General features: G+C 44.4%; 1 protein-coding gene across 5 annotated transcripts in view; it reads right to left on the reverse strand.

Moving 5' to 3' along the window:
* Nucleotides 1–17,157, reverse strand: part of ASH2L (ASH2 like, histone lysine methyltransferase complex subunit) — a 44,201-nt gene extending 27,044 nt beyond the window's left edge. For 3 of the 5 annotated variants that reach the window (XM_064368740.1, XM_064368739.1, XM_064368738.1), the window contains exons 1-9: nt 16,970–17,157; nt 16,260–16,326; nt 14,858–15,003; nt 10,663–10,751; nt 10,300–10,394; nt 6,239–6,334; nt 5,533–5,628; nt 3,831–3,906; nt 1,183–1,276 (exon numbers count right to left, since the gene is read on the reverse strand). In XM_064368740.1, the coding sequence (XP_064224810.1) occupies nt 1,183–1,276; nt 3,831–3,906; nt 5,533–5,628; nt 6,239–6,334; nt 10,300–10,394; nt 10,663–10,751; nt 14,858–15,003; nt 16,260–16,326; nt 16,970–17,157 (947 nt within the window). Of the gene's footprint in view, nt 1–1,182; nt 1,277–3,083; nt 3,102–3,830; nt 3,907–5,532; nt 5,629–6,238; nt 6,335–10,299; nt 10,395–10,662; nt 10,752–14,857; nt 15,004–16,259; nt 16,327–16,568; nt 16,628–16,969 lie in introns of those variants that run through there. The other 2 variants (XM_064368741.1, XM_064368742.1) reach the window with 2 other exon arrangements.
* Nucleotides 17,158–25,792: the final 8,635 nt, after the last annotated feature.

The raw sequence follows: 25,792 nt of genomic DNA on the forward strand, positions 1-25,792 counted from the left end.
GGTGATATTCTTCAGTATATTGATTATTATAAATTAATGAACAGAAGCTCAGAGACCTAAGCACTTGCTATCTTGCTAACCTAAATAAGTAACTTGTGCAGTGAGTTGAGATTCTGCCACTGCACTCCAGCCTGAGTGACAGAGAACTCTATCTCACAAAAATAAATAAGTAAGTAAGTAAGTAACCTGGATTTCATCAACTCAGCATTAGACAAAGGGAAGGGAAAAGGCATGAGAAGGGAGAAGCAGAAGGTGAAGGTGCTAACATTCAACACTGGTTTTACTTCCTCCCCACCTATCCTTTCTCAAGTTGCCTTAACAGAATTTCACTCCCTAGGTTCCCCAGGCTTATCACCAGAAGATGCTGTCCTTGTTACTATTATAAATTTTGTACTAACAAATTTATAAAACATGATACTTAAACTTGGGTTTGTTTTGTTTTTCTGAGATGGAGTTTCTTGTCGCTCAGGCTGGAGTGCAATGGTGCGATCTCAGCTCACTGTAACCTCTGCCTCCTGGGTTCAATTGCTCCTCTCGCCTCAGCCTCCTGAGTAGCTGGGATTATAGGCATGTACTGCCAGGCTCAGCTTTTTTGTTTTATTTTTCAGTAGAGACAGGGTTTTGCCATGTTGGCCAGGTTGGTCTTGAACTCCTGACCTCAGGTGATGCACCCATCTCAGCCTCCCAAAGTACTGAGATTACAGCACCCAGCCTTGGGTTATTTTGTTTTGTTTTGTTTTTGAGACAGAGTTTCACTCTGTTGCCCAGGCTGGAATGCAGTGGCATGATCTTGTCTGACTGCAACCTGCCTCCCAGGTTCAAGTGATTCTTCTGTCGCAGCCTCCTAAGTAGCAGGGATTACAGGTGCTCACCACTACACCTGCCTAATTTTGTATTTTTAGTGGAGATGGCATTTCACCATGGTCAGGTTGGTCTCAAACTCCGGGCCTCAAGTGATCCATCCAACCGCTTCAGCCTCTGAAAGTGCTGGGATTACAGGTGTGAGCCCCCGCACTCAGCCTCCAACCTGGGGTTATTTTGTCCCTCAAAATGCTCAAGGTTTGGAAATAATGGACAGGCTTTTTAACCTCAGACCCTTGACCTCTTTTCCCTCTGCTGAACTTTCCCAGCACCAAGTAACACTTAAATAGTGAGGCAGGACAGGGTGGGCACTCTCCCCACCTCCGGGCCTTCTTGGTGGTCCCTGTGGTCCCTCCATCCTGCTGTTTGCGCTTGGCTCCTCGTCCTTTTCCGCTACTTCCTGCCGCAATTCCCCCTTTGAAGAGAAGGCAGATCATTTTCAATGAGCCATGAGAGAAGCACCATGTGGATACTGAAATTCCATGAGGACCACACACCCAATGTGCATTTGCGTAACACCACAGGAGGATTTCCTTTCAAAATCATACTGGATTTCACCCTGGTTTTGAAAGAATCTACTAAGCCTCTCACAGCCCAGGAACACTGGGTTCTGGCAATAAGCTCAAATGAATCCAGCACTAGTGATGGTTGGGTTACAATTTTAACCTTTGTTCCTAATGAACTGCAACTATTAGTATACTTTCTGAGGGTGTGACACAATGCATTTTCACTCATTCAGATCCCAAATACCCACAGATAAAAAGAAGGAAAATAACTGTATGGGTACAGTTTTTTTGTTTTTTTTCCCCACCCAAATTAATACAAACACCCATAAAGAGAGAATATCCTCATTGGAAGTCGATGTTCACTTGCTTGAACTACACAATATAGTCCATAAACATCATAAAGGCACAATATCTGCTAAAGCACTGAAGTTGAATATCCAGCAAGACAACATACATACAACATGGAAAACAGAAACAGAAGTACTAAAAAGGTGTTTCTCTCCAGTAGTGCTAGATCTCCACTGTGGTTGCACATGACACAAATAAGAAAGGCTTTCAGTTTGGTAGGCAATTTTTAGCTCCATACCCATTTGTCAATACAACATTAAGACTGTGCCAATGCACAAAATTCAGGTTAGACTAACTTGGCTTGTGGAACTAAAAGCAATTAATATGAATAGACAATTTACATATTTTATACGAAAAATTTAGCTACATACTGAGGTCACAAGGAATATTACCTTGTGTATTTCTGAAATAGGTACTTTGAAATTTATGTTTGGTTCTATCATTCCTCTCAATTAGTTTTGTTTTTCTCTCTTCCAGAAAACGTCCCTGAACTGTAGGAAAACACCTTTATGTAAACAACTGCAGAGGACTAAATCTTAATTTGGGGCAAGCTTGGGAATTACCAGCAGTTCTGCTGCAATGAAAAGGATGAAGACATTGAATGAAGGTATCATATTCTGCATATACAGGACCAGATTTACGCAGAATTTCCTTTGGTGAACACATCAGATGTTGTTCCTATTTTTCATAAAGGTTTAATGTTAAACTGCTGCAATGTCCACTCTAGTTTAAGTTACTCTAATCCAAAAACAATTACGTTTTTGTTTTTTTGAGATGGAGTCTTGCTCTGTCACCCAGGCTGGAGTGCAATGGCACAATCTTGGCTCACTGCAACCTCTGCCTTCTGGGTTCAAGCGATTCTCCTGCCTCAGCCTCCCGAGTAGCTGGGATTACAGGTGCCTGCCACCACGCCTGGCTGATTTTTTTGTATTTTAGTAGAGATGGAGTTTCACCATGTTGACCAGGCTGGTCTCAAACTCCTGGCCTCAGGTGATCTGCCCATCTCAGACTCCCAAAGTGCTGGCACTTTGGGATTATAGGCGTGAGCCACTGCGCCCAGTCACAATTACATTTTTTATTGTCATTTACGTCTTAATTATTTTAAGAAGTTTCAGATCCATCCAAAACAGGGCAAATAACACAAAAGGCGGGTGGTTGGCCATGTTAGGCAGAATATAACAACATACAAGCTTGTAAATACTAACATTAAACTCAACTACTGTTTCAGATTAAGTGCTATTGCTGCCATTTTCACAATGCTTTAAAATTATTTGGTTTTAGCTTCTACCACAGCTCAGCAAAAAGCATTTTCCAAACCACAAAATACTTAAGTCTGAGAGGCTGAAAGAAGACAGTGGAGGAATTCACCTCCAAAAGTGGCTCCACCTGTAAGAACAGAAGTGGTACCATGTATTTGTCAAATTTTAACAATTAAAAGGGGGAAATATGTTGTAAAAAGATAAACAACACACCTAGCTATTTCCAACCCATCTTAGAATATTAGTAACAGTAGAAATGATCAGATATTTAAGATGCTACCACTCCAAAAGACAGGTTAATGATGCCATGTATCAGATGAATAGCTAAACATCTCTCAGCCACCCCAACTTTTATTAGATAACCATTAGTAACAAAGGGTTTTCCTGCTATTAGATGGGTTAACAGAAAAACAAGCTGCATGGGTGGTTAACACAGAAATGCTATCATATAAATTAGCTGGTTTCAGGCAAGAAAAATTAGAAGATGGGCACAGGAAGTCTGTTAAAAGTAACAGCTGAATTACAGAAAAAGAGTGGAGAGCAGCCGAATCTTTCTAAATTAAATGTTAGTTATAAGGATACAGATATAAACACGGCAAATCTGACCTTGAAATGGTTCCCTGTCTCATGCTAAGCCTGTCTCACTCAACACCAAACTGTGTTGTAAAGTGACAAAAAGTTCTCCTCTATTACCATCTGCCAAATCCTTGTTTAGCTCCTAAAACTTGAGTTTGGACTATAAAAGCATCTTAGTAAGTATCCAGGATAAGGGCCAACCCAAAGAATGGCCAATTCTAGGCACAACTGGATTCAATAGCTTCAAAATATTTCAGCAATGAGATATGTAAACACTTACCATTTAGATTCCCACTAGTAGACACAGCACTGCTCTGTTTTTGGTTGTCATAAGCAGGACCAATGTTACTAAGGTCCTGCAAAAATATATACCCAATTAAAAAATAAGTCTACATAAGTCAGTCAATCTGCATGCTCATAAAACAGGAGAAATTCTAACAGAATGGGAACTAAAACTGACAATTCTTTTTTTTGAGTCAGAGTCTTACTCTGTTGCCCAGGCTGCAGTGCAGTGGTACGATCTCAGCTTACTCAAACCTCTGCCTCCCAGGTGCAAGAGATTCTCTTGCTTCAGCCTCTAGAGTAGCTGGGATTACAGGTGCATGCTACCATACCTGGCTAATTTTTTTTTTTAATACAGAGTTTTGCTCTTGCCGCCCAGGCTGGAATGCAATGGCGCGATCTCGGCTCACTGCAACCTCTGCCTCCTGGGTTCAAGCAATTCTCCTGCCTCAGCCTCCAAAGTAGCTGGGATTACAGGCGCCTGCTGCCACACCCAGCTAATTTTTTTGAATTTTTTAGCAAAGATGGGTTTCACCATGTTGGCCAGGCTGGTCTCAAACTCCTGACTTCAGGTGATCCACGTGCCTTGGCCTCCCAAAATACTGAGATTACAGGTGTGAGCCACACGGTGCCTGACCTAATTTTTGTATTTTCAGTAGAGACATGGTTTTGCCCTGTTAGCCAGGCTGGTCTCAAACTCCTGATCTCAAGTGATCCGACCGCCTCAGCCTCCCAAAGTGCTGGGATTACAGGCATGAGTCACTACGCCTGGCCTGAAATGGACAATTCTAAACAATGAAGCTTGCAGGGTCCCAAACTTGGGTGCGTTATGGATCAGCAAGCACCCTTGCAAGTACGTGTGAGGCAAGCCAACTGTAAGGATCAGAGTAGTTTCAGAATGGTGATAAATGGCAATTAATCAACCTGGGTAGAGGCAGAAGAGGGCACAGGAGTGCCTAAGCCCCATTTACTCAGCTCCTATGGGAATTCAGGCCCTATGTAGTCAGATATCTTCATTTTACAAGACAGAAATCTAAATTTCTATGTGAAATCTTGCATTGTTTTGAGAGATGGGGTCTTGCTGTATTGTCCAGGCTGGTCTCGAACTCCTGGTCTCAAGCAATCCTCCTGCCTCAGTCTCCCAAAGTGCTGGGATTATAGGCATGAGCCACTGCACCGGGCCAAATCTTGCATCTTCAAAGCTGGCAAATCAAACATGTAGAGGTACAGCTTTAAGATGTGTTTTATTCTGACTTGCCAAATGTGACCCCTGCTGTTCAACAAAAAGCGGCAATTTTCGTTTTCCTGTTATGTTAGATATGCAACACAAATTTTTCTTAACAAATTCTTTTCACAACAAATAATGTTTTTAAGAGCAAAATTTAAGATGGCAGGAAGATTAGAAGTAATTTGAAATAACCACTTTTACATGTTGCAAGTAAGGAAACTAAAGTTAAAAAAAAGTGATTTGAAGAAATTCATAACATTTTGGGAAGACCCACAACTAAAACACTGGTCTCCTAGTTGAAGGTGGGTACTCTTCTATTGGTCACTGTTTTTTTGGAGTCCACCATGCTATGAGCATGTAATGGCAGTGTGTTATGTGGGAAATAAACAAATGTAAACAGTTTGTTTACATTTGATTTGCTATCCCCAAGTAGCTTAAAATCGAAAAGAAAATATAAAATATATTAATGTACCTGATCCAAAAGTCCAAATTTGGGGTAATCTTCTTCTGGGTCTTTACTCCCTGGATCTGGGTGTTCCTTTACCAAGAATACATCTCTTTCTTTACTCTAAAACGAAGCAGTGTTTTACTATTAATAAACATTTTATACTTAAAAGTATGGAATGGATAATCAACCACCAACTCCAAAAGTCAATTCCTAGGTGTAATCTTCAAAAAAGACAGTATTGTTTTTCCTTCAAAGAGACAATGCATGACCATCAAAAAATTCAAACAACAGAGAAATAGGAAGAGTGCCCAAGTCTTTCATAATCCTCACCTATCCTTCTATCCCACAGAGATAAGCACTGTTAACAGCTTGCCGTTGACTTCTCCCCGGGTGCTCTCTTTAAGTTTAAGGACAATATGGCTTAGAACAATTTTTTTTAATAGAAGAAAAAAGTGGTCTCAATTCAATATAAAATTGTTCTTGCAAAATACAGTGGACAAAAGTTTCAATACATAAAACCAGGCTTATGTGGGCAATGCTCACGTAAGACACAATATGCATTTCACTGATTGTGTGAAAACTATTAAAATTCACAATTAGCTGTATCTCACACTCAAAGGTTTAACATTAAGTTCTCATTTTCTCATTTCACAATGAGACAAAATATTATTTCTTACAAAGAATTAATGTTTTTTTAAATGTCAAGTCTAATCAATTTTAGTCTACTTACCATTGTTTTAACAATGTTATTTGGCCAAGTCATTTTCCCAGGTCTCTGTCTGGTTGTCATGCACTCCCAGTATTTATCAATAAATGGTATAATATCCTAATTTTTAAAATAAAATATATTAATACTATTACTGCTACAGTCAAAGGTATGCTGACAAAGAAAGAAAACAGCATTTTTCAAGGACCTTGTTAGAATCAAGAGAAAAATCATGTTAGTTTCCCCCCCATACTGTTATGCAAGGTTTACATGTTTTATCTTTTAATCATTGAATATTTCATTGCATGCACATGATATACAGATTATAGGGGTTTCCACAAGTATAAACAAATCTTAGCCATGTAGGTCTTATACTCCAGTTGGAAGAAAAAGCTCTGTCACGGTCCCTTAGTTGTCAATTAGAAGATGACTCCCAAATTATTCTCTTAAGCTCCTATTTCTACCTGCTGAGACATCTCCACCTGGACATCCTAAAGGCATCTCAAACTTCTTGTGACTGAAATGGAACTTGGTATCTTACCTCATCAATCTGCTTTTCAGATTTCAGATTTCTATTCTTGCTCCTGATACTTAGAACCAGTGATCACCCAGAATAAGCTAGACACAATAGAGTTGTCCTTGACTCTTTTCTGACAATTTTTATACCTAAATGGTCACCAAATAAATTTTAAAATTTCAGAAATGTCACTCCAATCAGGCCTCCCTTCTATCCCCACTGCTGTGACTGTGGCTCTCACCAACTCCTGCTTGCATGACTGAAACGACTTTTGACCTTCATCTTCTGGCCTCCTATTTAGATTATCTTCTAAAGTACCGCCACCAGAGTTAGCTCCATGAAAACTAAATCTTTACTAAAAGGAACCACGGGAAGTAAGCCTGGAATATTCTGTTATTCCAGAAAGTAAGGAAGAGTTCAAAAACGGATGGGGGCATATCAAAGTTTCAGGAATCAGCCAGATAGGGAATCGGGTTTTGTTTACAATAGTTGAATCTGGGACAATCTGAGGGTCAGAAATAAAAAATTCAACAATGGCCGGGCACGGTGGCTCATGCTTGTAATCCCAGCACTTTGGGAAGCCGAGGTGAGCAGATCACTTGAGTTTAGAAGTTTGAGACCAGCCTGCCTGGCCAACATGGTGAAACCCTGTCTCTACCAAAAAATACAAAAATACAAAAATTAGCCAGGCATGGTGGCATATGCCTGTAGTCCCAGCTACTCAGGAGGCTGAGGCAGAACTGCTTGAACCCAGGAGGAAAAAGTTGCAGTAAGCCAAGACACTGCACCACTCCACTCCAGCCTGAGTGACAGAGCCAGGCTCTGTCTCAAAAACAAAAACAAAAAAAAACACCAAAAAAACCCAACAATGGACTATATAAAACATTGACTTTTTTAAGAAAAATTCATTGATATTTAAAAGGAAAAAAAAAGAATGAGGGAAAATTATTTACAGAAGACTTACAACCAATGAATATCTTCTGATTTACAACCACTACTCTATCAACTGATTCAGGGTTGGATAATCAATGATGGCTAAAAATCACTGGTTGAAAGGAGTAGGAGAATAAGGTACTCACATAATCTCCATGTATAGCTCAAGGATTACTTATCACAAAGATAAAAATGCTCCCTCCTTAACCAACTAGTTCAATTCAGGATCACTAATAGTAAAACAAACCAATACCTTATATATCTACTGCTGTGATAATCTAAAAAAGAAACAATACCTATGTAATAGTCTTGCCAAAAATGTATAACACATGGCCAGGCACGGTGGCTCACAACTGTAATCTCAGCACCTTGGGAGGCCAAGGCCAGTGGATTGCTTGAGCCCAGGAGTATAAGACCAGCCTGGGCAACATAGTGAGACCTGTCCCTATTAAAGAAAAAAAAAAAAAAAAAAAGTTTAACCTGAACCTAATCATGAGAAAACAATAAAATGCAAATTGAGGAATATCATGCCAAACAACTGCCTAAGCACTTAAAAATGTTTACTTTACTAAATACATAAATAAAGGAGCCCCTTTATTTATTTGTTTTATTTATTTATTTATGTATTGTGCCGGATCATGTCTGTATTCCCAGAGCTTTGGGAGGCCAGGGCAAGAGGATCACTTGAGCCCAAGAGGTTGAAACTAGCTGGGCAACATAGTGAGACTGCATCTCTACAAAAAAAATTTTTTTAATTAGCTGGGTGTGGCAGCATGAGCCTAGAATCCCAGCTACTCGGGAGGCTGAGAAGGGAGAATAGCTTGAACCCAGGAGGTTGAGGCTTCACTGAACCATCACTGTGCCACTGCATTCCAGGCTGAGCAACAGAGCAAGACCCTGTCTCAAAAAAAAAAAAAAAAACTGAATAAAGGAATAGTTTTACTGGGCCAGGCATGGTGGCTCACGCCTGTAATCCAAATCCTTTGGAGGCCAAGGCGGGTGGATCACCTGAGATTTGGAGTTCAAGACCAGCCTGACCAACATGGTGAAACCCCATCTTTAAAATAATAATAATAAAAAAAAAGTAAAAGGAGTAGTTTTATTAATAGATCAGAGACAAAAGAGTCATTACAACTAACGGCAGTGAGTGATCCTGACCAGATCCTGGATGGAGGAAAAAGCTATGAAGGAGAATATTCTGAACACAGTAATAATCCTGAGAAACTACAAATATGAACCGTAAATCAGTAGTACTGAACCAATGTTAAATTTTTGTATTATGATAATTGCATTGTGGTTGTATAACAGAATATTGGGTAAAGTATTTCTACAATGTTGTCTCATACAGCTTAAGGGAAAAACAGAGGTATGGGGAGATAAAACAAAGGTAGGTTAAAACAAAACAAAGGTTAACTGGCAAATCTAGGAAGAAATGGGCTGGGTGCAGTAGCTCACACCTGTAATCCCAGCACCCTGGGAGGCCGAGGCGGGCAGATCACTTGAATAAAGGAGTTCAAGATCAGCCTGGGCAACGTGGTAAAACCCTATCTCTCCAAAAAACACCACAAAAATTAGCTGGGTGTGGTGGTGTGCATCTGTAGTCCCAGCTACTTGAGAGGCTGAGGTAGGAGGATCAGCTGAGTCTGGGAGGTCAATGCTTCAGTGAGCCATGATGGTGCCACTACATTCCACCTTGAAAATTTTCAAAGTAGGCCAGGCGCAGTGGCTCACATCTATAATCCCAGCACTCTGGGAGGCCGAGGTGGGCGGATCACCTGAGGTCAGGAGTTCGAGACCAGCCTGACCAACATGGAGAAACCTTATCTCTACTAAAAATACAAAATTAACCGGGCGTGGTGGCACACACCTGTAATTCCAGCTACTTGGGAGGCTGAGTTAGGAGAAGTGCTTGAACCCAGGAGGCGGAGGTTGCAGTGAGCCGAGAGCACACCATTGCACTCCAGCCTGGGCAACAAGAGCAAAACTCTAACTCAAAAAAAAAAAAAAGAAAATTTTCAAAGTAATTTTGTAAAAAATAAACTAAAAAGGGGCCATGTTCAGTGGCTCATACCTATAATCCCAGCACTTTGAGAGGCTAAGGAAGGTGGACTGCTTTAGCCCAGGAGGTCAAGGCTGCAGTGAGCCATGATCACACCATTGCAATCCAGCCTGGGTGACAGAGACTCTCTCTCAAAAAAATAGAACAGGCCAGGCGCAGTGGCTCACGTCTGTAATCCCAGCACTTTGGAAGCCAAGGCAGGTGGATCATGAGGTCAGGAGTTCAAGACCAACCTGGCCAATATGGTGAAACCCAGTCTCTACTAAAAATACAAAAAATTAGCCAGGCGTGGTGATGTACACTTGTAATCCCAGCTATTCAGGAGGCTGAGGCAGGAGAATCGCTTGAACCCAGGAGGCAGAGGTTGCAGTAGGCTGAGATCGTGCCATTGCACTCTAGACTGGGTGACAGAGCAAGACTCCATCTTAAAAAATAAAAAAACATAGAAAAAGGTAATCACTGAATCCACTGTCATATATTCATAAAAACTGGGAAGAAAGTACTTGTTAGACAATGTATTTAGAAGTTCCTCCTAACTCTTTAGTATAACTGCAATTACTTTAATTCCACCTCTACCTTATCTTTGGAGAACATTGTCTTTGGATGTTCATCCTGCGTTCGGGACTGCCATGTCAGGTTGGCCAAAGCACTAAGGCACATTTCCTTCAAGTCTATCAAAAATAACAAGGAAAAAATAGTTATCTGTAATACTACATCTCTATTCCCAAGGGAACACTCAATAAGTGGTACAGAAAATAACAATAATAGAAACAAAATGGAGTCATCATATGACCTGAAATGGGCATTGCAATTATTCAGAGCTAAACTCCAACTTAACTTATACCAGTTATTAGGCAAAGGTCTCCTGATTCTGCTAAGCCCAGATCCCTTTTCTTTTCCAGTGGATAATCATCTTCAAATACTCGAGTTTGTTCTTACTTGCTTGCTTCCGGAGGAAATAGGTATTCCCGCTGTGATGGCAGACATTGCAATGAAAACTGTAGTTGGTCATGAAAGGTAGACAGGATCTGCAGAAGAGCCAAATTATACAAATTAGTGAAGCTGTGAACACACACACGTGTTTTTTTTTTTTTTTTAAAGACAGGGTCTCACTCTGTTGCCCAGGCTGGAGTGCAGTGGTACAATCATAGCTCACTACAGACCTGACCTTCCCTGGCTCAGGTGATTCTCCCACTTCAGCACCCCCGAGTAGCTTGGACTACAAGCATAAGCCACCATGCCCAGCTAATTTTTGTATTTTTTTAATGGAGTCAGGCTTTTGCCATGTTGCCCAAGCTATATATCATGAGAAGTAAGTTAACACGAATCCATTCCCATCAGTAACAGGTAAATTAAAATGTTAAAAATGTTCATATGTTAACATATTCTTAAAATGTAAAAAGGTTGTCAAAACCAAAACAGGCTCATATTCTTTTTTTTTTCTTTTTTTTTTGAGATGGAGTTTCGCTCTTATTGCCCAGGCTGGAGTGCAATGGCACAATCTCGGCTCATCGCAACCTCCTGGATTCAAGTGATTCTCCGAGTAGCTGGGATTACAGGCGTGTGCCACCACGCCTGGCTAATTTTGTACTTTTAGTAGAGACGGAGTTTCTCCACGTTGGTCAGGCCGGTCTCAAACTCCTGACCTGAGGTGATCTGCCTGCCTTGAGACCATCTTGGCCTCCCAAAGTGCTGGGATTACAGGCGTGAGCCACTGCGCCCGGCACATGGCTCATATTCTTATAAATACTCGGATTTTTCTGTCACAGTAAGACCTTAACCATTATACTGGACAATTCAGCATCTAGAAGGTTCTCACTGGTACCACTAGTTTATTTTCTGAGCACCTAAAAACAGTATGCCAGGCCAGCTGTAGAAGAGGACAAATAGTCTAAGGTCTATCTCTATGGTATCAATAATGTGGTTGGAAAGGGTAGGCAGAATATATGAAAAAATAAACAGAAAATGTAAATAATTAGGCCAGGCGAGGTGGCTCATGCTTGTAATTCCAGCACCTTGGGAGGCCGAGGTGGGTGGATCACATGACATCAAGAGAAGACTTGCCTGTTTAAAGGCAAGAGAGGAAGAGGTCTGGAGGGGAATGGCAGAGACTGGATGCAACAGAGGAACCAACACATTTGAGAAGAGAAACATGGTAGTGACTGCACAGGATGACAGGAAAAGGACAGGACAGCTTAGTCTTGCAAAGGGCAAAGTAACAGAACAGAAGACCTTTAGTATAAATGGCTTCAGCTAAAAGAGAAAAATCAGAACAAAAGTTTATCTTGGACTCTGAAATAGCTTAGAGTATCCTCAGAGAAGACTACCAAGCATTTTACCAACTATTGCCACCCTAATGGAATTAAAAAGCATTCTTATAAATGTTAACGCTGAGTTCCCTTACCTTCACTCCTCTGTAGAACCTCTTCTGTTAAATAGTCTATTGTGATAGGCTTATTTACAGAAGGCAAAGCCTCATACTAAAGATAGGTAGGTAGGGCTGGGTGCTGTGGCTCACGCCTGTAATCCCAGCACTTTGGGAGGCCGAGGCAGTGGATCACAAGGTCAGGAGATGGAGACCATCCTGGCCAGCATGGTGAAACCTTGTCTCTACTAAAAATACAAAAAATTAGTTGAACGTGGTGGCACACGCCAGTAGTCTCAGCTACTTGGGAGGCTGAGGCAGGGGAACTGCTTGAACCCGGGAGGCAGAGGTTGCAGTGAGCCGAGATCGCGCCATTGCACTCCAGCCTGGCAACAGAGTAAGACTCTGTCTCAAAAAGGAAAAAAGAAAAAGAAAAAGGCTGCTCTTTACACCTGTTTGTATTTGAATTCAAATAACTACTTATCTACTTTTTTTTTTTTTGAGACAGAGTCTCACTCTGTCGCCCAGGCTGGAGTGCAGTGATGAGATCTCGGCTCACTGCAGCCTCTACCTCCTGGGTTCAAGTAATTCCCCTGCCTTAGCCTCCCAAGTAGTTGGGACTACAGGCGTGTGCCACCACGCCTGGCTAAATTTTTATATTTTTTAGTAGAGATGGGGTTTCACCATGCTGGCCAAGATGCTCTCAATCTCCTGACCTCATGATCCACCCACCTTGGCCTCCCAAAGTGTTGAGATTACAGGTGTGAGCCACTGCACCTGGCCAAGAGCAGCCTTTCTCATACCCTGCCAGCTCACACTCTCTCAGTTGTAAAAGGTAATCCAACCCACCTAACTGGGCTTTATTATTTTTCTTTTTTTTTTTTGAGACAGGGTCTCACTCTGTCACCCAGCCTAGAGTGCAGCGGCACAATCATAGCTCACTGCAGCCTCAACCTCCAGGGCTTAAGCAATCCTCCTGCCTAAAGTTCCCAAGTAACTGGTACTTCAGGTGTGTACCACCAAGCCCAGCTAATTTTTTCTATTTTTCATAGAGACGAGGTCTCACTATGTTGCCTAGGCTGGTCTTGAACTCCTGGTTCAAGTGATCCTCCCCTCCTAAAGTGCTGGGATTACAGATGTGAGCCACCAGGCCTGGACTTTTTTTTAAAAAAAAAACTTGATACCGGGCCGGGCACGGTGGCTCACGCCTATAATCCCAGCACTTTTTGAGGCCAAGGCGGGTGGATCACGAGGTCAAGAGATCGAGACCATCCTGGTCAACAAGGTGAAACCCCATCTCTACTAGAAAATACAAAAATTAGCTGGGCATGGTGGTTCATGCCTGAAGTCCCAGCTACTCGGGAGGCTGAGGCAGGAGAATTGCTTGAACCCAGGAGGCGGAGGTTGCGGCGAGCCGAGATCACGCCATTGCACTCCAGCCTGGGTAACAAGAGCGAAACTCCGTCTCAAAAAAACAAAACAAAACAACTTGATACCACGGATAGGACCTAACTGGGCTTTAGATACAACTTTTGAAATTCAGTTACAAACTGTTCTCTCCAAAGCTATCAAAACTTTAACTGTGATGTGATTATTCCCTGAATTCCTCCCAGTTATCTCTCTAGTAAATTTCCTTTCCTAAATTCTGTCAATCCAAACAAATAATTCTGGCTGAAATAGCCCTATTTTAGGCCTCTCTAAGTGACCTGTCTTGCTTAGCTAGTGTTTTCTGAGCAGATCTTGCTACCAAGATCAATAATTTCTTCCTGATCCTTCAGTATTGTTCTTTCTTTTTAAAACACTCTTTCCTAAATCACAAGTCACATGTTAATTGAGACATCAGCATTTCTAAAGCCCACTTTAACTTTTTAACTAGAAAGCATACAACAGATTATGAAAGAAAGCAGGGTATGATGGCTCAAGCCAGCAATCCCAGTACTTTGGAAGGGTGAGGCAGGAGGATCCCTTGAGCCCAGAAATTTGAGGCTGCAGCAAGCTGTGATCCAGCCATTGCACTCCAGCATGGGCGACAGAGTAAACCCTGGTCTCAAGAAACCAACAAGCAAACATATATATATATGTCTTCCCAATCTTACCCAAGGTGAATTAATTTCAGAATAATGCAGCCTTATTTTTAGATAGTCTTATATAAATATATTAGTATAATATAGACCATAAAGAACGTTACAGAGAGCGAGCGGTACAATAGACAGTGAGTCAGTATAACGTAAAAATTTCATTCTCAATCACAGTATGATTTTAATACACTAGAAGAGGTACACGATTGGAAATAGGTTTGCTGAGACCTGACAAGATACTTCAAGGAATGAGTCAGTGGCAATGAAAAAGAAAAAAAGGATCGTTCAGGCATAAAGAGCATGGGTTGTCTCAAATTTTGGACAACAGGCTTTGTCCACATATACACTAATCCTTTCTGAAAAATCCAAGACCCCCCCACACAAAGTTTATATTGTCCTAAATTTGTTTATATAACACTTTGTAATTGCATTTTTTTGGTCTCCAAACCAGGTTGTAAACTCAAAAGGAGGGACAATACCCACCATTGTATCTATCAGGGCTGTGCCCTCAGTAAGCAAATAACACACTAAGGGAATTAAACAATTCCTGATTCAACATCCTTGTTGCTGAATAGGGGTTAGAAGACACAGGAAATACTCTGCATTTTTTTTTTGCCCACAAACTAACTGTTGAGCGTGCTGAGATTTATTTTACCGAGCAATTCTTACAAAAACTAAGAAAAGTACTCACGACGTATCTATGCCAAATGTGTCAGCCGTGAACCATTTTGTACAAATCCCACATTGCAGCTCTACCTCTCCCAACTGTCGGCCATTCTCTTCATCCACGGAGCCCGCCTGAGTATCCATCACCTCTGATGTATCCCCAGCACCTTCCTGTGTTCACAGAGCAATTCAAGAATCAAGTCAGTTGAGGTGAATGTATTTTACTTTTATTTTTTTAAGTGACGAGAGTCTCTCTATGTTGCCAAGGCTGGTCTCAAGTGATCCTCAGGCCTCAGCCTTCCAAAGTGTTGGGATTACAGGCATGAGCCACCGTGCCTGACCTGAATGCATTTTTTTTTTTTGAGACAGTGTCTCACTTTGTCACCCAGGCTGGAGTGCAATGGTGTGGTCTCGGCTCACTGCAACTTCCGCCTCCTGGGTTCAAGTGATTCTCCTGCCTCAGCCTCCAGAGTAGCTGCGATTACAGGCGCCCACCATCACCCTCGGCTAGTTTTTGTATTTTTCAGTAGAGACCGGGTTTCACCATGTTGGCCTGGCTGGTCTCGAATTCCTGACCTCATAATCCACCCGCCTCGGCCTCCCAAAGTTCTGGGACTACAGGCTTCAGCCACCGCGCTCTGCCGAATGTATTTTTTTTTTTTTGAGACGTTGTTTTGCTCTTATTGCCCAGGCTGGAGTGTAATGGCGTGCTCTCGGCACACCGCAACCTCCGACTTCCAGGTTCAAGCGATTCAGGCATGTGCCACTACGCCCAGCTAATTTTCTATTTTTAGTAGAGACAGGTTTCTCCATGTTGGTCAGGACTGGTCTCCAACTCCTGACTTCAGGTGATCCGCCTGCCTCGGCCTCCCAAAGTGCTGGGATTACAGGCATGAGCCACTGTGCCTGGCCTGAATGTATTTTTTTTTTTTTTTTTTTTTTTTTTGAGACAGTTTCGCTTTTGTTGCCCAGTCAGGAGTACAATGGCGCGCTCTTGGCTCACTGCAACCTCCGCCTTCCGGGTTCAAGCGATTCAGGCACCCGCCACCACGCCCGACTAATTTTTTTTTTTTTTGAGACGAAGTCTTGCTCTATCGCCAGGCTGGAGTGCAATGGCGCAATTTCGGCTCACTGCAACCTCTGCCTCCTGGATTCAAGCGATTCTTCCACCTCAGCCTCCCTAGTAGCTGGGACCACAGGCACGTGCCACCAGGCCCGGCTATTTTTCATATTTTTAGTAGAGACGGGGTTTCACCATGTCGGTCAGGCTGGTCTCCAATTCCTGACCTCAGGTGATCCGCCTGCCTCGGCCTCTCAAAGTGCTGGGATTACAGGCGTGAGCCACCGCGACCGGCCCTGTTTTTGATTAGCTCAAAAAGTTAAAAGCGATAGTTTTGCCTTGCAAACAACTAAAAATAAATACTTACTATTGTATCTTTTCCATTAGATGATTCTGTCTCCAAGCCACCACTTACATCGACCAAGTTTGCATCCCTATAAGATAATGAAAGCGCTTAATTAAGAATTTTCAAGAGAAACAAACCTCAAAATGCCTATTCCCAAAGATGATGATCAAATTACAACCGAACTTCACACTCCTGCAGCTTTTTCAGCTAAGCCTGTTCTCAGACTGGATGCCCAAGGTACTGTTAGGATATTGAGAACAAGGTGGACAAGACAGTCGGTGGACCTAGGGAGCAGAGGGAAGCCTAATCGACCTTTACAGACAAATCTACCTAGGTTAGAGTTGATCCTGGGAGAGGTTCAAAGAGAGGCAGCTCTCCCACCCTGTTTTCAGAGTGACTGTTACTTCTTCCAGTCTGGCACTGCAAAGTGGTTTCTTTTCTGGGATATGTGAAGGGCTCCCGTTAGAAGAGTGGGCTACCAGTTTCCTGCCGGAATGCAAGAGTCAGAGAGAACCACAGGATCCTTGGCCCCCACCGCCCGAGAAAGGTGCGGAAGGGGCGTTATCCGAGATATATTAGAGAGGGGACGGGCCAAGCAGCGCAGGGGCAGGGCGAGCCCTTGGCGGCGGGGCCTAGGATCGCAGGGGGCGGGTGTCAAGGCTCCGGGAGCCGCAGGATTCGCGAGGGGCGGGCCTCCCTCCTGCGTCCTCCTCGGCCCCAGGACCTCTTACCCGCTTTCAGCCTCCCCTGAACTGGGCTCAGCTGTCGGAGCAGCAGAGGTCCCCTCTCCACCAGGAGCGGCTGCTCCCGCTGCCATCGGCTTCGTCTCCCCCTCTTCTGAGGCTGCTGCATTTGCGGCCGCTCCAGGGCCAGGTCCGGCACCCGCTTCCAGGCCGGGTCCTGCTCCCGCCGCCGCCATCACGGCCACCCCTGGACTTATCGCGAGAAGTCGCTTCGTCTCGCGCGAGTTGCTGTGTGACGCTGTACTCTTCAAACAGGAAAGGCCCGCGGTGGGTCCACCGTGTGCCTGAGAAAGCCCAACTCCACACCCGCCTTAAGGTCAGGCGCGCCGGCAGAGGTGGGCGCGGGGCGGGGGCCGCCCGCGCCTACCCTGGCTGCGGGCCTGGCTGGGGGAAGGCGGAGAAAGCTGGGTGGTTAGTGGAGCTCCCTCGAGGACTACCCTTCGAGTCAGGGGCGGACGCGACGTATCTTCGGGGCTACGACTGGCTATCCCCGCGCAGAGGATCCTCGAGAGCGCTGGCAGTGCCGCAAACGCTCCTCACTACCAAACGTGGGAACGTCTTCCATCGAGAGTAGCACTCCCTGCCCGCCCCGGATGGAATTTGGTTTTCTACGCAGTGTCGCCCCTTCGAGCCCGTTTCCAAATAACCTTCAGAGGGAAGGGAATTAGGGAGGCCGATTCCAGGGGCAAGGATGGAGGACCCAGGCGGGGCAGCCGAGGAGCGGCGTGGGCGCCAGAAGCGGCTCGTGGCTTCCTAGTGTGAGGGGCGGAAAGCGAAGCGCGGGGCGGGGGGCGGTGCCGGGGCACTCCGAGTGTAGGCAAGTGTGGTGCCCAACGAAAGGAAGAGGTGTGGACTGAAAGTACAAACTTTCGAAGTCACAGACAGTAGCTGGTTGCTGGCATCACTGGAGTGAGTGGAGTCTTTAAAAGCCATGGTCTCCAAACTCGAGAATGCAAATCTCTCAGAGTGTTGCAGCCAGAAACGTTTTCAGGACACCAGTGTTTATCCTATATCCTAAAAAGTTGCCTAATGGGCAGGGCGCGGTGGCTCACGCCTGTAATCCTAGAACTTTGGGAGGCCGAGGTGGGCGGATCACCTGAGGTTAGGAGTTCTAAACCAATCTGACCAACGTGGAGAAATCCCGTCTCTACTAAAAATACAAAAATAACCGGGTGTGGTGGTGCATGTCTGTAATCCCAGCTACTCGGAAGGCTGAGGCAGGAGAATCGCTTGAACCCGGGAGACGGAGGTTTCGGTGAGCCGAGATTGTGCCATTTCACTCCAGCCTGGGCAAGGAGAGCGAAACTCTGCCTCAAAAAAAAAAAAAAATTGCCTAACGATACACTCTTCTTCCGCTTTACACGAGAACGGCACATCCCTCGCCAATCCTCAGTCTAATCTTACTTGATGTATCCACGGATAGTGTAGGAACCTCTAGGCCAGTGGACGCCATGGAAAATATGTAGGTACTGATTTCTCAATTGGTTCTAATGACTTGTTTTCAACAAAATTAAAGAAGGACCTAACTGAGTTGTCAGAGAAATACATTTTACAATGACCCAGTATACGCATGATTTCTAATTAAAGCAAAAGATTTATGAAACATTCTGGCCTTTCTATTATGTCTTTTTTTCATGCTGTTAGTGACATACGAAGTGGATTTGATGACCCCAGCAATATGAAACACGTATGTCACATTGCTTTCAAATGCCAGTGGTCTGGGGATTGAACCCTGAGTGGCACCTACATTTTTTTTTTAAAGTCACCTGGTTTCACTCTGTTACCCAGGCTGGACCTGTACTCCTGGGCTCAAAGGATCCTCCAATCTCAGCCTCCCAAGTAGCTGGTACTACTAGTTCATGTCACTGTGCTATTTTTTTTTTTTTTTTTTTTTTTTTTTTTTTTTGAGATGGAGTCTCACTCTTGTTCCCCAGGCTGGAGTGCAATAGCGTGGGCTCACTGCAACCTCCATCTCCTGGGTTCAAGGGATTCTCCTGTCTCAGCCTCCCGAGTAGCTGAATTATAGGCACCTGCCACCATGCCCAGCTAATTTTTTGTATTTTCAGTATAGACGGGGTTTCACCATGTTGGCCAGGCTGGTCTTGAACTCCTGACCTCAGGTGATCTGCCAGCCTTGGCCTCCCAAAGTGTTGGGATTACGGTATGAGCCACTGTGCCTGGCCCTGACGTAGAATTTTGAAGGAGTTCAAAGAATTGAGTTCCATTGCTTCAGTAAATCATGGGTGGGGAAATGCTAATTTATGTAAACAAAAGTTGTCAGCTCTTACATCTATAAAAATGAAATATGCTGGATGTGGTGATGCATGCCTGTCCCAGCTATTTGGGACAGATGAAGTGAGAGGATCTTGAGTCCAAGAGTTAGAGGCAAGCCTGGGCAACGTTATACTGCAAGCAGCATGGTGAGAACAAGTCTCTTAAAGAAAATGAAAAATAGTAACAACAGTCGATGCTAAGTCTCTCATTCTAGCAATAACAATATTCATTCATAAAAAAAATCAATATTCATTCATGAACATATTAATTAATTGAAAAAAATAAATGCTCAGTCCCATTAAAAATTATACCTTCAGCCGGGTGTGGTGGCTCACGCCTGTAATCCCAGCACTTTGGGAGGCTGAGGTAGGTGGATCACCTGAGTTTGGGAGTTTAAGACCGTCTTGACCAACAGGGAGAAACCCCGCCTCTACTAAAAATACAAAATTAGCTGGGCGTGTGGCACATGCCTGTAATCCCAGCTTCTCGGGAGGCTGAGGCAGGAGAATTGCTTGAGCAGAGGCTGTGGTGGACCGAGATCGTGCCATTGCACTCCAGACTGGACAACAAGAGCAAAATTCCGTCTCAAAAAAAAAAAAAAAAATTACACCTTCAGTAAAATTTTGATTTTTATGTTTACCAATATATATACTACATTTGATTAATTGTATACTAATGATTATATTGCCAGCCGGACATAGTGGCGTATGACTGTAATCCCAGCACTTTGGGAGGCTGAGGCAGGAAGATTGCTTGAGCCCAGGAGTTAGAGACCAGCCTGGGAAATATAGCAAGACCCTCATCTCTACAAAAAACGAAATATTAGCTGGGTGTCGTGGCACACACCTTTAGTCCCAGCTATTTGGGAGAATTACCTAAGCCCAAACGGGTCAAGCTATAATTGCACCACTGCCCTCCAGCCTGAGCGACAGCAAGGCCCTACTTCAAAAAAAAAGAAAAGAAAAAAAAACTTGTTCATATTTTTTTGATTTTTTGAGACAGGGTTTGCTCTATGCCCAGGCTGGAGTGCTGTGGCATGATCACAGCTCACTGCAGCCTCAACCTCCCCAGGGTCAGGTGCTCTGCCCACCTCAGCCTCCCAAGTAGCTGGGACTACAGATGTGCACTACCACGCTTGGCTAATTTTTCCATTTTTTGAAGAGATGGGGTTTCCCCATGTTGCCCAGGCTAGTGTCAAACTCCTAGACGGGGAGATATGCCCACCTTGGCCTCCCAAAGTGCTGGAATTACAGGCATGAGCCACTGTGCCTGACTTATGTATTTTTTGAATGAATGATGACAGACATAGAAATCACTACATAGAAATACTTTTAAAAGTTTTATTTAATATGCGAATGTTTACAATTCATATGAAATCCTTTGCAACTAAAAGTGATAGACTCATGCAAACAAAATTTTGAAGACCATTAATTTAGAACAATGTCTTTAAAATGTTTTAGCCACAACTCACATAAGAAATACATTTTGCAGGCCGGGCACGGTGGCTCATGCCTGTAATCCAAGCACTTTGGGAGGCCAGGTGGGCAGATGACCTGAGGTCAAGAGTTCGAGACCAGTCTGACCAATATGATGAAACCCCATCTCTACTAAAAATACAAAAATTAGCCAGTGCGGTGGCATGCACCTGTAATCCCAGCTAGTCGGAATGGTGAGACAGAAGAATCACTTGAACCTGGGAGGTGGAGGTTGCAGTGAACCTAGATCCTGCCATTGCACTCCAGCCTGGGTGACAAGAGCAAAACTCTGTCTCAAAAAAAAAAAAAAAAGAAAAGAAATTTAAAGAAAAAAACAGAAAAATACACAAAATTGCTGAGAATAAAATTCAAATGTTCTCACTACAAAAACTGATATGCAAACCTGGGCAACATGGCAAGACCCTGTCTCTACAAAATAAAATAAAAAACTTGGGCGGGGCAGTGGTACATGCCTGTATCCCACCTATGAGGGAGGCTGAGGCAAGAGGATTGTTTGACCCAACGAGGTGAGGCTACAAGAACTCTGTTTACATCACTGCATTCTAGCCTGGCTGACAGAGTGAGACCCCATCTCAAAAAAGAAAAAAAAATAAGCATTTGAGGTGCTGGATAGGTTAAATAGCTTGATTTAATCAGTCCGCACTGTATACACATAGCATAACATCACTTTGTATCTCATAAATGTATATAATTATAATTTGTCAATTTATAATAACAAAATTTAAAATTGGCCAGGCACAGTGGCTCATGCCTGTAATCCCAGCACTTAGGGAGGCCAAGGTGGGTGGATCACGAGGTCAAGAGCTCTAGACCATCCTGGCCAACATGGTGAAACTCTGTCTCTACTAAAAATACAAAAATTAGCTGGGTGTGGTGGCAGGCGCCTGTAATCCCAGCTACTTGGGAGGCTGAGGCAGGAGAATCGTTTGAACCCGGGAGGCAGAGGTTGCAGTGAGCCGAAATCGTGCCATTGCACTCTAGCCTGGTGACAGAGCAAGAGTTCGTCTCAAACAAACAAAAAAAACCATTAAAAATTACATTAAATATTTAAAAGAATACTTGGATATCAATGTTCCTTTGTAGGTCATCAGAGCTTTTCTCTATGCTGTAGATATCCCTCATTGGAGTTAAGAGGCTGGGGAGCTGTGAATGGGTTTCTTGGTTGGTTCCTGAAAGGCTCAGAAGCTGAAACTAGGCCAGGCATGGTAGTTCACACCTGTAATTCCAATACTTTAGGAGGCTGAAGGGGGCAGATCGCCTGAGGTCTGGAGTTCGAGGCCAGCCTGGCCAGCATGGTGAAACCCCGTCTCCACTAAAAATGTGAAAATCAGCTGGGTGTGGTGGCAGGAGCCTGTAATCCCAGCTACTTGGGAGGCTAAGGCAGGAGAATCACTTTAAGGGGAGGCAGAAGTTGCAGTGATTGTGCCATTGCTCTTAATTTTTTGAGACAAGAGTGAAACTCCGTCTCAAAAATTAAATAAATAAAACGAAATAGAAGCTGAAACTGTCCCAAGAGTTGGACAAGTTACCTGAGTGATGGCTGTGTATGTCCATGATCCTACACAAATCTGAAACCTATCCTATAGAGGCTAGGGAAGAAGTTTTGAACAGCCCAGAGTCCTGACTTCTTTTGGAAGGTAGTGCAGTCCCTAGGAAAAGGTTCAAATGCAACCTCATAGTGGAAGCTTAGGTTGAGAAATGCCAGATGAGAGTAAACTGTGTTCCTGGCTGGAATTCCTTGGCAGATAGAGCCAGCTGGCTGCTGCTGGCCAGAGAGGTGGGTTGAGGATCAAAGGGCAGTATGGCCACATGCATGGCTGCTCTTGGTAGCAGGGAGGAAGCAGGGCCATAACTAGCTTGTCCCAAACAGGTCTGGGCAGTGCAGCGCATTCTGTTCTACCTCTGGTTCTGCCCCACAGCACAATCCTGGCTGCTCTCTCTGGAAAACTTTTCCCTTAGTATTCCTTTCAGAGAATGAAGATCCAGTTGCATGATCTCGGTTGAAAAAATGTGGAGAAATGTGCTTAGGTCCATTTTTTTTTTTTTTTTTTATATAGAGTCTCTCTCTGTTGCCCAGTCTGGAGTGCAGTGGCGTGATCTTGGCTCACTGCTCCTGAGTAGCTGGGACTACAGGTGTGCACCACCACGCCTGGCTACTTTGTATTTTTAGTTGAGACGGGGTTTCACCATCTTGGCCAGGATGGCCTCGATCTCCTGACCTTGTGATCCGCCTGCCTTGGCCTCCCAAAGTGTTGGGATTACAGGCATGAGCCACCACGCCCAGCCTGGTCTTGAGTACATGTGGCATCCTCACTTTTCTTCATCTAACGGAGTGCAATAACCGTTTCCTAGACGTACCCTGCCTTCCTTGCTTTAATGAACTCTTCCAGCAGGCGGCAGCGCAAAGGCGAGGACTGCGACATCGTTCCTCCTCAGAACCTAAGAGTAAGGAACAAACAAGGAAGGCTCTAAGGCTCCTCTTCAGGAAAAGGGCTTCCCATGCTGTTTTGCGTAGGAAACGGCCTCTGATTTGCAGCTGGGGGTTGGAGGGATTTACCTTCACTTTGCTGTGGCCCAAGAGCCCTTCCCTACTCTACCTGCCGCATACTCCGGAGTGTGTTAAGCTCAACAAAACCTAATCCTTAGGGGTTGCACTTTCCCCCATGGTTAACCTGCAGAAAGCGGGTTCCTTGCCTTTTCCTGCTGACGAGAAACAGGGCTTTGTTCAGTTATTTCTGTCTATGCTCTGTCACTGGGGTGCTGGCTCCTCCATATAGGACTAATTGTCTCACAGCAAGGAGCACATGTCCTCTGCTTGCAGGGAGGGAAGGTCGGACAGGCTCAGTTCTGCACCTTATTTCGAGGAGGCCAAGTTTGTGATGTCCGCAATGAAAGTCAGGTGCACACACGGCTGTTGCATCATCGGAAGGTCTGCTCCTTGAAGGCAGGGCTTTGTGTTCTCCGCTCTACCCCAGTGCTTAGAACAGTGCCTGGCACACAGTAGGCACTCAACAAATAGACCTTGAGTAGATGAGAAAAGGCTGTCAATCTTACATTCTTTTTTTTTTTTCTTTTTGAGACAGAGTCTTGCTTCTGAAAAAGAGTTTTTCTTTTTTTTTTTTTGAGACGGAGTTTCGCTCTTGTTACCCAGGCTGGAGTGCAATGGCGCGATCTCGGCTCACCGCAACCTCCACCTCCTGGGTTCAGGCAATTCTCCTGCCTCAGCCTCCTGAGTAGCTGGGAATACAGGCACGCACCACCGTGCCCAACTAATTTTTTGTATTTTTGGTAGAGACGGGGTTTCACCATGTTGACCAGGATGGTCTCAATCTCTTGACCTCGTGATCCACCCACCTCAGCCTCCCAAAGTGCTGGAATTACAGGCGTGAGCCACCGCGCCCGGCGAGTTTTTCTTTTTGAGACCAGTCACCAGGCTGGAGTGCAATAGTGCAATCTCGGCTGACTGCAACCTCCACCTCCCAGATTCAAGGGATTCTCCTGCCTTAGCCTCCTGAGTAGCTAGGACTACAGGTGCACACCACCAGGCCTGGCTAATTTTTGTATTTTTAGTAGACTCAGGGTTTCACCATGTTAGCCAGGATGGTCTCGATCTCTTGACATCCTGATCCGCCCGCCTCAGCCTCCCAAGGGCTAGGATTACAGGCATGAGCCAGCCACTGTGCCTGGTCATACTCGTTAACACTACCTCGTTCCCCTAAACTCATGAATTCTAAGCAACCACCAAACACCTGAATGACTTCCTGGCTCCAGGTCTCTCCTCCACCTGCTTTACCTTGACACCCACCTGTCACTGCCCCTGTTCTGACACCTCCAATCAGTATCCCAGTTGCCTATAGCTCAGAGTCAGAACAGCCCAGACTTCAGTTTTATTCACAGTATGGCATTAAGAGCATAGGTTTTGGAGGGCTGGGTGTGGTGGTTGGGCTGGGCACAGTGGCTCACGCGTGTAACCCCAGCACTTTGGGAGGCCGAGGTGGGCAGATCACCTGAAGTCAGGAGCTCAAGACCAGCTTGGCCAACATGGTGAAACCCTGTCTCTACTAAAAATACACAAATTATCTGCGTGTGGCGGCAGGCGCCTGTAATCCCAGCACTTTGGGAGGCTGAGGCAGGAGAACTGCTTGAACCCGGGAGGCGGAGGTTGCAGTGAGCTGAGATCTCGCCCTTGCACTCCAGCCTAGGCAACAGGAGCGAAACTCTGTCTCAAAAAAAAAAGGGCGCGGTGGCTCACACCTGTAATCTCAGCACTTTGGGAGGCTGAGGCGGGCGGATTATGATGTCAGGAGTTCGAGACCAGCCTGACCAACATGGTGAAACCCCATCTCTACTAAAAAATACAAAAAATTAGCCAGGCGTGGTGGCGTGCGCTTGTAGTCCCAGCTACTCAGGAAGGTGTGGCAGGAGAATGGCTTGAACCTGGGAGGCAGAGGTTGCAGTGAGCCAAGATCGCACCATTGCACTCCAGCCCGAGTGACAGAGTGAGACTTCATCTCAAAAAAAAAAAAAAAGCATAGGTTTTGGAGGCTGGGCACAGTGGTTTATGCTTGTAATCATAACACTTTGGGAGGCCGAGGCAGGACAATCACTTGAGGCCAGGAATCCAAGACCTCCCTGTCGCTAAAACAAGACAAAAACCCAAAGGTTTTGGGGCTGAAAAGACAGGAGTTGGATTTCTAATTCTGGCCCTCACTAGCCATGGTCATGTGTAAAACAGGAATAAAAATACTAAACTCATAAATTATGAAGATCCTAAGTAAGATAGTAGTGAAACTCCAGACAGCCAGAAGACATTCCATCCTTTTTTTTTACATGTTTTATTTATTTTATTTTATTTTTTTATTTTTAAAGACAGGGTTTCACCATATTGATCAGCCGGGTCTTGAACTCCTGACCTCAAGTGATCCGCCCGCCTCAGCCTCCCAAAGTGCTAGGATTACAGGCATGAGCCACCGCACCCGGCCCATCCTTTTTTTTGACATTCCATTCATGCTTTTTTTTTGTTGTTCCAACAATTAAATCC

The sequence above is a fragment of the Aotus nancymaae genome, unplaced genomic scaffold (genome assembly GCF_030222135.1).
Source record: "Aotus nancymaae isolate 86718 unplaced genomic scaffold, 86718_ANA_hifiasm-v0.15.2.pri h1tg000079l, whole genome shotgun sequence".
Classification (NCBI taxonomy): domain Eukaryota; kingdom Metazoa; phylum Chordata; class Mammalia; order Primates; family Aotidae; genus Aotus; species Aotus nancymaae.